The sequence below is a fragment of the Crotalus tigris genome, unplaced genomic scaffold (assembly GCF_016545835.1).
Source record: "Crotalus tigris isolate CLP2741 ecotype Arizona unplaced genomic scaffold, ASM1654583v1 scf7180000019599.1365583, whole genome shotgun sequence".
Taxonomy (NCBI): Eukaryota; Metazoa; Chordata; class Lepidosauria; order Squamata; family Viperidae; genus Crotalus; species Crotalus tigris.
In genome coordinates, this window is record NW_024097615.1 from 199,251 (window position 1) to 212,500 (window position 13,250).

The following is a 13,250-nucleotide window of genomic DNA, read 5'->3' on the forward strand; positions in this document are numbered from 1 at the left end:
CATTGAGGGCCGCATCAGCATTGCAGTTGCCCTCGGGGGGTGCGGGTGTGTGTGACCAGGGTGGGCGTGGCCTACTGGGTGGGCGTGGAGGGAGTGGGCGTGGCCTACTGGGTGGGCGTGGCTAGCTCTACATCGTTCGCATCAATGGTGCCTGTGGGGGCCTGGACAGGAGTGGGACAGATCTGAGGGTCTCTGGCAGAAGGGGGTGGGACCGGGGCAAGTGCCAAGGCAGAGTCCACTGGAGGAGCCTCACTGTTCCTCTCAGGCCATGCGGGGGGGGGGCTGGATGATGGTGCGGGCTGCCCGGAGCCCTGGGCAGCAGAGGTCAAATGCCCAGCCTGACCCTCGAGCACCCGCGGCACCAAGGCCAGCCCCACTTCCCCAAGGGGGTGCCCAGCTGCACCTACCTCCCCCTCAAGGCTGCTGTGCTTGCTCTCCGTAGCCAGGCTGCTCATTATTTATTTATTTATTTATTTATGAGACTTATATACCGCTTTAAGTGCAAGCACTCTCTAAGCGGTGTACACCAGTAAGCAATGTATATATATATTTACATTGCCCCCAACAATCTGGGTCCTCATTTTACCTACCCCGGAAGGATGGAAGGCTGAGTCAACCTTGAGCCGGTGAGATTTGAACTGCTGACCTGCTGAACACAGTCAGCTAAAGTGGCCTGCAGGACTTGCACTCTAACTGCTGCACCACCTCGGCTCATTATCTATCTATCTATCTATCTATCTATCTATCTATCTATCTATCTATCTATCTATAACTGCTGCACCACCTCGGCTCATTATCTATCTATCTATCCATCCATCCATCCAACTGAATGCGTTTCAGCATAGATGACCACCACAAAATTGTACATTGGCTCCCGGGGGCCGTTCCCTCACTAGGATGGCTTTGTGGGCCACATGAAACCACTTTGCGGGCCGCATCTGGCCCCCGGGCCTTGTGTTTGACATGTCTGCGATAGAGGATGAAAACCATCAAAAGAACTTTGAGGCAAAATTCTTCCTTAAGGAACATTTATTCAGGAAACAAAGTATCGGCACTACACAGTTGAACCCAAAAACTAAATTCCCTTCCCCAGTACAAAATAACAAAGTACAATTCCCACCCCCAAATAAACTATCATGAAACATATTCCCCAATTAGCTTCACGCGCGGGCAGCATTATTATTATGGCTAGCTCAATCTATTCTAGAAACATCAATAAATATCAACTTTAGCTTCTGGAAGTACAGTTTCAAAACATCATGTTTCAGACTTAAGCTCCCGACTACGTTGTGAACTTAGCTTCCCATGAAACGATGTTTTAAAATATATGTCTGTTTGGAAAATTAGCCACCAGATCATTTTGATTAGGGGTTGTCTTTTGTAATTAAACCTTTCGTACCACGTGACAATGAACAAGATCCGATCAATATCCTTTCAGCACTTAATTATCCTAATCCTTTAAAATGGAACAGCAATTAGCACCTGCCTTTCACACTCCTTAAAAAAACAAATAACCAAAGCTGTACACATCGAGCAGGGATTTGCATTTAAGGTAGTTTTTGTTTTGAAATGTGTTAACGAAGACCTAATATTGAGGAGCCGTTTCTAATTTTCTGTAGCCCACTAATTACGCTAGTAGTGTCAAAAGAATTGCAAAAATTGAATCTTGAGAGATGAATCGCTACGTTCACTTAGAGCAGTGTTTCTTAACCTTGACAATTTTAAGGCATGTGGACTTCAACTCCCAGAATTCCACAGCCAGCAATGCTGGCTGTGGAATTCTGGGAGTTGAAGTCCACATGCCTTAAAATTGTCAAGGTTGGGAAACACTGGCTTAGAGTCTAATTGGAAATGCTTAAAGAAACAGTATTCTGCATTTGAATTTGAATGTGAAAAAGGGAGTATCAGAACAGAATCTTTCTGTCTTCGGACTCTGTGATAGCTCCCTACGCAGGAAAGATGTTCTCCTGCATTGAGGTAAAAGGCCTCTGCATTTATTAATACGCCTTTCTTAGCAAACACTTGTTTGTAGAAAGTAATAGAAGAACAGAGTTGGAATGGACCGTAGAGGTTTTCTCTAGACCAGTGGTTCTCCACCTGTGGGTCGGGACCCCATTTAGGGTCGAACGACCATTTCACAGTCACCAAACAACGCAGTCCGCCATTTTCCCCCCTTTTCCTTAGCTGTGCTACTCCCTTTTATTCTATTGGCTTTTGAAAGCCAATAGACTAGACTCTCTTGAATAGAGTCTAATTCTATTGGCTTTCCAAAGCCAATAGGAATTGTCCAGGCTGTCTCTGCCCTGCTGAGCCCGCCAAAAGTCCCATTCTGCAAACGGTGCTGCACCAGTTGAGTAGTCCTCAATTTACAACCGGTTGGGGGTTGCGGCATTAAAAAGGTTGAGAACCACTGCTCTAGGCCATCCCCCTGCTCAGCCAGGAAACCCCTATACCAGGGGTCTTTAAACTTGACCCTTTTATGACTTGTGGACTTCAACTCCCAGAATTCCTCAGCCAGCGTGCCTGGCTGAGCAATTCTGGGAGTTGAAGTCCACAAGTAGGGGTCTTCAAACTTGGCCCTTTGATGATTTGTGGACGTCAACTCCCAGAATTCCTCAGCCAGGCACGCTGGCTGAGGAATTCTGGGAGTTGAAGTCCACAAGTCATCAAAGGGCCAAGTTTGAAGACCCCTGCCCTGTACCATTTCAGACAAATGGCTATCCAGTCCCTTCTTAAAAGCCTCCAGTGTTGGAGCATCCATGACCTCTGGAGGCAAGCAGTTCCACTGGCTGATTGTGCTCACTGTCAGGAAACTTCTCCTTAGTTCTACATTGCTTCCCTCTTTATTCAGTTTCCATCCGTTGCTTCTTGTCCTGCCTTCAGGTGCTTTGGAGAATAGCTTGACTCCCTCTTCTTTGGGGCAGCCCCCTCAAATATTGGAAGACTGCGATCATATCCCCCCTGGTCCTTCTTTTCATTAGATCAGCCATGCCCAGTTCCCGCAACCGTTCTTCATGCATTTTAGCCTTTGTCGCTCTTCTCTGCACTCTTTCCGAAGTCTCAACATTTTTTTTTATAGTGTGGTGATCGAAATTGGATGCAGTGTTTCAAGTGTGATGTTACGAAGGCATTGTAAAGCGATAATATCACTTAATGTGATTTTGATTCTATCCCTCTCTTGATGCCAGGGGTCTTTTAACTTGGCCCTTTTATGACATGTGGACTTCAACTCCCAGAATTCCTCAGCCAGGCTCACCGTCTCCTGGAGATTGGCCCAAAGTCATCCCGCTGGCTTTCATACCTAAGGCGGGACTAGAACTCACAGTCTCCTGGGGATTGGCCCAAACTCACACCGCTGGCCTTCATGCCTAAGGCGGGACTAGAACTCACCGTCTCCTGGTGATTGGCCCAAAGTCACCCCGCTGGCTTTCATGCCTAAGGCGGGACTAGAACTCACCGTCTCCTGGGGGTTGGCCCAAACTCACGCCGCTGGCCTTCATGCCTAAGGCGGGACTAGAACTCACCGTCTCCTGGTGATTGGCCCAAACTCACGCCGCTGGCCTTCATGCCTAAGGCGGGACCAGAACTCACCGTCTCCTGGTGATTGGCCCAAACTCACGCCGCTGGCCTTCATGCCTAAGGCGGGACTAGAACTCACCGTCTCCTGGTGATTGGCCCAAACTCACGCCGCTGGCTTTCATGCCTAAGGCGGGACTAGAACTCACCGTCTCCCAGTTTTTAGCCTGGTGCTTCAACTAATTGGCTCTCTGCAGTCCTTTCAAAAGTGATTGTGAGAGTGAAAAAGCCCCCCCATTTTTTTCATTTTTTCACCCCCCTACGACCCCAGCAAGTTTTTCTTATGGCTATATCCTGCATAGAAGGGTTGTTAATTTTGCATAATTTGTGCAAGCCCATTGAACTTAATACCCCGAGGCTAGTTTTATGGGCATTTTGTCTAAAATGTGTTTTCAAAACGACATCTGGGTTTCAGAGTGCTTTTCGTTACAAATCCAGGGCTTTGAACATCTGCACGAATCATAAGTTATTGGCGGCAGTGGGTTTTGGACCGGTTTTGCCAAAAAGAATTTAATTTTAATGAAATGGTTAATTTTAAGCTTCCCATCTAAGGACAAAATCAAAACAAATAAGCAAAACCACTCAGTGGTGGCCATATGGCTGACTCTGCTGACCGTTCAGAAAATTAAGTCATACTCTGGATAAAAAGTAATTTGCATAGTTAAAACGTTACAAAGAAACAAAGACAATCACGCAGCGGCAGTGATGGTGATCTATCGACAGTTCTATACGTCTAAAAATTTGGTAGAGAGATAAGTTAAAATTCTAAGCAAAACCTTGCTCTAAATCAAGATCAGGTGAAGTGTTAATACCACTTTACAAGGCCTTGGTAAGGCCACACTTGGAATACTGCATCCAGTTTTGGTCACCACGATTTAAAAAAGATGTTGAGACTCGCAACAAAGATGATTAGGGGACTGGAGGCTAAAGCATATAAGGAACAGCTGCTGGAATTGGGTAGATCTAGTTTAATCAAGAGAAGGACGAGGGGGGACATGATAGCAGTGTTCCAATATCTCAGGGGCTGCCCCAAAGAAGAGGGAGTCAAGCTATTCTCCTAAGTGCCTGAAGGCAGGACAAGAAGAAACGGATGGAAACTAATCAAGGAGAGAAGCAACCTAGAACTAAGGAGAAACTTCCTGACAGTGAGAACAATTAATCAGTGGAACAACCTGCCTCCAGAAATGGTGAATGCTCCAACACTGGAAGTTTTTAAGAAGAGACTGGACAGCCACTTGTCCAAAATGGTGTAGGGTTTCCTTGTCCAAAATGGTGTAGGGTTTCCAAGGTCCCTTCCAACTTGATGATGATGATGGCAGGCCAATATGATACAGTATAGTTTTCTTGAAAGTTGAGAACTTATTGAGCAATTATCTGCACAGTGTGATCCAGAATATATATATTAGCATAAAAACTAGATTTTACAGGTCTTTCCTGTAAATCAGTGGTTCTCAACCTTTCTAATGCCACGACCCCATAATACAGTTCCCCATGTTGTGGTGACCCCCAACCACTTATACATCACCAGGTGCCAGGGGCGTGGCCAAAGAAAAGGGAAAAAAATGGCGGACAGACTTGTTTGGCGACCCCCGTGAAATGGTTGTTCAACCCCAAATGGGGTCCCGACCCACAGGTGGAGAACTACTGCTGTAAATGAAGGAGATTAGCAGTGTTGCTTGAAGGAAGGGATTGTGTGTCGTTGGAACAGAAACACGAAGGAGGGAAAAAAACCCAGTCAGTTAGCATCCATATATGAATTGCTCAAGCTTTTATTGTTAAAAGAATTAGGGAATTCCGATTTGGTGGCCAAGGATTCGGCTTACTCCGATAAGCAACCTTGCATTATTGTCTTTAGTTTCGCACTCAAACCTTTCGGCTCCACCGTAGCTTGTTATACTTAAAGCATTAATCAGAAATGTATTATCCGACCTGACACCATTTTAAATTTACAGCCAGAAGACAGAGGCAGCAATTTTACGGGACTGACCTTCTGTTCCATTTTACCACATTTTAGGAAAAGCGCGTAGGAAATTGATGGTATTTTGTTGTCGTTAAGGCTAGAGCGGGCGCATTTTGTACGGCAAGGGCAAGGGCATCTGTTGAATTCTGCATCCTCCGTATTATTTAGATGGGTCCAGCTCCCGAGTCATCCAAATTGGTGTGTTTGCGCGAGCTTTTACGAGCCTCATGTCATTTCTGCTTCATGGAATATGAGCCATTTTCATTGGTGGTTTCCGAGCATAAGAGGCCAGCTGCAAGCGTACCCTGGAAAATATGATTAGCCAATAATGGCACACTCGGGTCTCAAAAAGCAGTTGCAAGAACAGATTAGGCCCATTATGCTTCACCATTGGCTGAATGAGGATTTATCTAAATGAAGAGCAATTTTCCTCCTTAACGTAGAGGTTCACAAATTTGGGGTGGCAGAGAATAAAATATCTCTGCCTACCATTTCAGAATGGCATGCATTTCTATGTTCCGTTTCTAAAGCACTAGCCCAAAATTATTTCGTTCTAGAAATATATAGGAATAGAATAGAATAGAATAGAATAGAATAGAATTAGAATAGAATAGAATTAGAATAGAATAGAATAGAATAGAATAGAATAGAATAGAATAGAATAGAATAGAATAGAATAGAATAGAATAGAATAGAATAGAATAGAATAGAATAGAAAGAGTACAGAGAAGAGCAACAAAGATGATTAGAGGACTGGAGGCTAAAACATACAAGGAATTGGGGATGTCTAGTTTAATGAAGATTAGGACCAGGGGGGACATGATAGCAGTCTTCCAATATCTCAGGGGCTGCCCCAAAGAAGAGGGAGTCAAGCTATTTTCCAAAGCGCCTGAAGGCAGGACAAGAAGCCATGGGTGGAAACTAACCAAGGAGAGAAGCAACCTAGAACTAAGGAGAAACTTCTTGACAGTGAGGACAATTAACCAGTGGAACTACCCACCTCTGGAAGTGGTGAATGCTCCAACACTGGAAGTTTTTAAAAAGAGACTGGACAGCCATTTGTCTGAAATGATATAGGGTTTCCTGCCTGACTGGGGGGTTGGACTAGATGGCCTCCAAGGTTCCTTCCAACATTATTATTATTATCATTATTATTATTATTATTAACAACTCTTTGCAAGAAAGCTTGTAAATTGGAGTAAGATTCACTTAACAAGGGAAATGTTGGGCTCAACTGTGGTCAAGGAAGATCTATAGAAAGCAATCATGTTACCTTTGCAGTAATACCGGCGTGGGTGGAAAAAAAAAAAAAAGCCTAAACCAACTCTCCTTTCTCTCCATTTTTAGATTACTTCTCTCGTAACGCTGCAACTGTTAACCTTAGTTGGTCACGACGATCAGTTTAACGGACCAAGGTACAAATGTGCGGTCTCCCTGGATTTCATCAGAGCTATTTCAAGGTAAACCCCGTCACTGTCTTCTAATATTACAGGGACATTTTTTTTTTAAATAAGGGAAAGAAAACCCAAAGGTGCTTTTCCCAAGAGGCAACTGGACTTTCTTGTTTGAAGACGTTTCGCTTCTCATCCCAGAAGCATCTTCAGTTCTGACTGGATGGTGGGGAATGGAAGGATTTATACTCCTTGCAGAGAGCTGGTCATTTTAGAGAGTCGTTGAGGCCACTTGGGGTTTTATCTGTGTCCACAGGATAGGTGGGTGGGTGGGTGGGTGGATGGATGGATGGACAGACAGACAGACAGGTAGATGTGGATAGATAAATGGATGAATGGATAGACAGACAGACAGATAGATGTGGATGGATAGATAGATAGATAGATAGATAGATAGATAGATAGATAGATAGATAGATAGATAGATAATGATAGATACCGTATAGTCTGGCGTATAAGACGACTTTTGAGAGCGTTGAAACAGGCGCCGAACTTGGGGTCATCTTATACGCCGAGTCGTCTCATACGCCGGAAATAATGGTAGTTTCCGGTGTATAAGACGACTTTCTAGGCATGCCACTCAGCATCAATCGTCTTGCGACTCAGCGTTGAAGTTGGGGGTCGTCTTATACGCTGGGTCGCCCTATACGCCGGAATAGATAGATAGATAGATAGATAGATAGATAGATAGATAGATAGATAGATAGATAGATAGATAGATGATGGATAGATGATAGATAGGTGATGGATAGGGATGGATGGATAGATAGATAAATAGATAGATAGACTCAAAAATATGGATAGATGGAGAGAGAGAGATAACATTGGCACTGAAAAAAGCAACTCAGGACCATTTTTCACACTTAACGACCGTTGCAGCATCCATCCCTAGTGTCACTTGTTCAAAATTCGGACGCTTGGCAACTGACTCGTATTCATGACGGTGGCCGTGTCCCGGGGTCACCTGACCCCCTTTTGCACCCTTCTGACAAGCAAAGTCGACGGGGAAGACGGAATCACTTAACAGCTGTGTTACTAACTTAACAACTACTTAACAACAACTCATAACTGTCTTGCTTCGCAACGGAAATTTTATACAGGTAGTCCTCGACTTAACGACCAATTGTGATCGTAAGCCGAGAACTACTGTACCTGTCTATTGTTAGAAGCAGTTTCCTTTTAAAAGCTTACTTACTTTTTAAGGTTTTAGGGTTGGGTCCCATCCCTCAAGAGATGTGGTAGGAAAGTCAGCAATCTGTTTGGTTGCTACTCAAGGAGATTGAAATTAACCTCTAAGAGAGCCCAAGTTTTTTTTCTTCACTATTTTTGTCCTGGCAGACAAATACTTCCTTATTCCAGTAAATATTTAGCCTTTCAGCAGGTGTCCTGCTATTTCATTTTAATGCTTCCTTTACAGCCGAAGTGTTATTTATGCTTTTTTACTTGTGAATTTGATTTGTTCTCTCTCCCCCCCCCCCCCCGCTGTTTTTAATGTTCCTTTTCATAGCTGTTTTGAGCTTACGTTCAGTGGAAAAACAATAAATAAAACCTCCAAACTTGCTGAGGTTTAGATGATCAGACTTTTGTCTGATCTGGCATTAACAGCACTCACAGTCAGGAAAACATTATTTCATCTCTCTCTTTTTTTCCCTAAATCGACAGTTTTGAAGTTCAGGCAATATTCACGCTAAGCCATTTTTGAGAAATCCCAAGTTAAGAAGCAGTATTATTTTCAGCTGGCAATGTTGAAATTTTTCCTTAAAAACTCTCTTTATATGAAGCACAGCGCGCACACTTTGAACACGATTCAGAAATAGTGCTAAATTTTACATCCAAATGTTTAGGAAGCAGCGTGGTGATTGGGTGATCAATAGTCCAGTAACAAAATCTTTCGTTCGTATCTCAGGTTGCATCATTAAAAGTTCGCTCTCTATTTCCCTTAATTATTATATCACATTCAAGTTAATACATTTCTAATTATAAAACTCAAATCAATTAAGTTTAATACAATTTAATACAACGATGGCAATATAATTTTACTTATACCTATCCAAGTCCTGTTTTTAAGTTTTACCTAATTTCAATTACAGTGTTCCAATTTAGCCTTTAATATCCATAATATTTAGACTTCCGGTAACCCAAATTTCCCTTATTTCATTACAAAATAGTTATCGTATCTAAAACATACATATTATTCTGCTAATTACGTTCTTACTTTATGTAAAATTGAAAAATTAATAAAACTTGTTTTTTAAAAAAGAAAGAGTGCTAAAGATTCTCCCAAACAGCCTTTTTTAAAAACAAAATTAAAAAAAAAAATCATTTCAGCCATGCCTCTTTTTTTCACTTCAAGAATTGACCCTTTAAAACAGTGGTTCTCAACCTGTGGGTCGGGACCCCATTTGGGGTCGAACGACCATTTCACGGGGGTCGCCAAACAACGCAGTCCGCCATTTTCCCCCCCTTTTCCTTAGCTGTGCTACTCCCTTTTATTCTATTGGCTTTTGAAAGCGAATAGAATAGACTCTCTGGAATAGAGTCTAATTCTATTGGCTTTCAAAAGCCAATAGGAATTGTCCAGGCTGTCTCTGCCTTGCTGAGCCCGCCAAAAGTCCCATTCTGCAAACGGTGCTGCACCAGTTGAGTAGTCCTCGACTTACGACTGGTTGAGTAGTCCTCGACTTACAACCGGTTGGGGGTCGCGGCATTAAAAAGGTTGAGAACCACTGCTTTAAAACAACTACAACTTTGTCAAAGCTTATATGGAAGCCTGAAAAAAAGAGAGGCTGCTTTAATGAGCAGAGAGAGCCGGTAGCTTCTGCCTCAAATGATAGTCTTACCACGTCTTGAAAAGTTTTATCCATTTTTTTGCAGGCAGCCAGATGTTTTAGATGAAATAATGCATTATGACAACCTATTGCTTGTCAAGGAGACAATGTTACGCCTCTCTAATCTAAGCATTACATCTTGCCCATGTTATGGCGTTCAGATTTTAGGAATCATGCCCTAATCGAGTCAACTTTATAACTGTCCCTTCAGGTTGACGCATATTAGAAGCGTCCGTGTTTCGTATAATTCCATAGACATGAATTACTTTCTAAACATGGCCTTAACAACGATGCCGAAACTGGAACAGATTGCCTCGAAAAAAGCAGAGATAATTTAAGAATTAAAAGGACAATGTCTTGCTCTTTTTTTACCGCGATAACGCTTCTAAAAACCCGTTCGGTTTTTGGACGTCTTCATTTTGATGTACAAATAAGGAAGGCTCGCCGTCGAATCTGAATACTGAAGGTCAAAATTAATTTCAGAGAAGGGAGGGGGGGAAGGAATATTTTTACTCTTCTAAGGCATCGTTCTTTATTCTAACAAAGCAGGAAAAAAAATACATTCCGAGTATTCTTGGATTGTTCAAGTTTCATTAAAAGGCAGGGGTTAACCACCAGCTCAGGATGGAAGAATGCGGATTGCAAGTGAATGCAAATGAAGGAGTTATGCGCCGTACATAATGCTAGAACAGGTGGTTTGGAAGAAGACCAGAATGTTCAATAGCGGACACAATTGCTGTTTTGCATCTCCAAATAGTGAGCTGTATTTATACTAGCTTTTAAAAAAAAAAAAAAAAAACTTTTTTATCTGGAGCTAAAATTATTGTTTGGCTTAAATTGAGGGTACATTTTTGTATATGAAAAACTATGCAACTAGAAAGGTTCATTCTTAATATGCTTCTGAATAAGTTATACATCAGCGAATGCTTCCCTCCATCCTCTCTTCCTTCCTTCCTTCCTTCTTTCCTTTTCCCTCCTCCCTTCCTCCCTTTCTCCCTCCTCCTTTTTCATTCTTCTTCCGTTCCTTCTCTCCCTCCCTACCTTCCTCCTGTCCTCTTCCCTCCATCCCTCCCCCTTCCTTTCCTCCTTCCTTTCTCCCTTCTTCCCTCCCTCCCTTCTTCCCCTTCCTTCTCTTTCCTTCCTTCCTCCCTCCTTTCCCTTCTCTCCTCCTTTTCCTCCCTCTCTCCCTTCCTCCTTTCCTTTCTCCCTCCCTCCCTCCCTCTTCCCTCGCTTCCTTCCTTTCTCCTTTCCTTCCCCTTTCTTTCTTCTTTCCCTCCTTCCTCGTTTCTCTTCCTCCCCCCTTCCTGCCTTTCTCCCTCCTTTTCTCTCCTTCCCGCCCTTTTCCTCCCTCCCTTTCCTTCTCTCCTTCCTCCCTCCCTCCCTTTCCTCTCCCTCCATCCTTCCTCCTTTCCTCCCTCCCTCCCTCCCTTTCTCCTTCCCTCCCTTCCGCCTTTCCCCTCCCGCCCTCCTTCTCCTTTCTCCCTTCCCTCCCTTCTTTTTCCTCCCCCCTCTCTCCTTTCTCCTTTCCTTCTCCCTTCCTTTCTCCTTCCTTCCTTCCGCTCCCGTCCTCCTCCTTTCCTTTCTTTCTCTTCCTTCCCTCCCTCTTCGGGCCTCATCTCTCCTCCTTTCTTTTCTCTTCCCTCCCTTCCTCTTTTCTTCTCCCTCCCCCCTTCTCCTTTCTACACCATAGTTCTCTCCCTTTCCCTCCCTGCCTCCCTCCCTCTTTCTCTCCTCCCTCCCTCCCTCCTTTACTCTCCCTCCATACCCTTCCTCTTTCTCCCTCCCTCCCCTACCTTTCTCCTTCCTCCCTCCTCCTTTCCCCTCCCTCCTCTCCTTTTCCTTTCTCCCTGCCCTCCCTTCTTTCCTCCCTCCCTCTCTTCCTTTCTCTTTCCTTCTCCGCTCCTTTTCTTCCTCCTTTCCTCTCCCTTCCTCCCTCCTTTCCTTTCTCTCCTTCCCTCCCTCTCCCTCCATCTCTTCCTCCTTTCCTTTCTTCTTCCCTCCCTTCCTCTTTTCTTCTCCCTCCCCCCTTCCTCCTTTCTCCCTCCTTTCCTCTCCTTCCCTCCCTTCCTCCCTCCCTTCCTTTCTCTCCTTCCCTCCCTCCCTCCTTTCCTCTCCCTCCATCCCTTCCTCCTTTCCTCCCTCCCTCCCTCCCTTTCTCCTTCCCTCCCTTCCTCCTTTCCCCTCCCTCCCTCCTTTCCTTTCTCCCTCCCTCCCTTCTTTCCTCCCTCCCTCTCTTCCTTTCTCCTTTCCTTCTCCCTCCTTTCTCCTTCCTCCTTTCCTCTCCCTTCCTCCCTCCTTTCCTTTCTCTCCTTCCCTCCCTCTCCCTCCATCTCTTCCTCCTTTCCTTTCTTCTTCCCTCCCTTCCTCTTTTCTTCTCCCTCCCCCCTTCCTCCTTTCTCCCTCCTTTCCTCTCCTTCCCTCCCTTCCTCCCTCCCTTCCTTTCTCTCCTTCCCTCCCTCCCTCCTTTCCTCTCCCTCCATCCCTTCCTCCTTTCCTCCCTCCCTCCCTCCCTTTCTCCTTCCCTCCCTTCCTCCTTTCCCCTCCCTCCCTCCTTTCCTTTCTCCCTCCCTCCCTTCTTTCCTCCCTCCCTCTCTTCCTTTCTCCTTTCCTTCTCCCTCCTTTCTCCTTCCTCCTTTCCTCTCCCTTCCTCCCTTCCTCCCTCCTTTCCTTTCTCTCCTTCCCTCCCTCTCCCTCCATCTCTTCCTCCTTTCCTTTCTCTCTCCTTCCCTCCCTTCCTCCTTTCCTCTCCCTCCCTCCCTCTCCCTCCATTCCTTTCTCCCTTCCTCTCTTCCTCCCTCCTTTCCTTTCTCTCTCCTTCCCTCCCTTCCTTCTTTCCTCTCCCTCCATCCCTTCCTTCCTTCCTTCCTCCTTTCTCCCTCCCTCCCTCCCTCCTTTCCTTTCTTCCTTCCTTCCACTCATACATGGTATATACATATTAGCATATCTGTCACTCAGTAAGCTAAAATAATAAACTTGGCACATCATTCCTCTGATTTGCATTCCTATCGTCTTTTCAAAGAGAGAAAATGACTTACAAAATCAAACTGTGTCCTATCTGAAATCTTTCCAAATTACTTTCTTCCAAAAGGCACCGTATAGTTTTGAGGGGGGGGGGAGTTAAATCAAGAACAAGCCCATTTATCTTTAGAATTCATGGGGGCGGGGGAACTAAAAGCAGTCCAAACCCATATAAATATGACTGCTTAAAGTAGACAAAGGTGTCCTATAGCTGAAACACGTTTTATAAGGACAGACAAATCAGCTGTTTATTCTTCTTCAGCATTTAAGTTGCGTCCAATTTCTTTTGTCAACCTGCAATTTAAAACAAATGGAAGATTTAAACAGAAAATGTACATGGACTTTTTATACAGTGTTTTGCGTATATACATATTTTATGCCTTTTCTACCTGTCTTTCCCAAAACATGATTTTAGGC

At 44.4% G+C, this 13,250-nt stretch overlaps 1 protein-coding gene across 3 annotated transcripts in view; it reads left to right on the forward strand.

Annotated features, from left to right (window-relative positions):
* Positions 1 to 13,250, forward strand: part of ORC5 (origin recognition complex subunit 5) — a 66,313-nt gene that overhangs the window by 51,373 nt on the left and 1,690 nt on the right. For all 3 annotated transcript variants that reach the window (XM_039363813.1, XM_039363811.1, XM_039363812.1), the window contains one exon: positions 6,884 to 6,996. In XM_039363813.1, the coding sequence (XP_039219747.1) occupies positions 6,884 to 6,996 (113 nt within the window). The remainder of the gene's footprint in view (positions 1 to 6,883; positions 6,997 to 13,250) is intronic.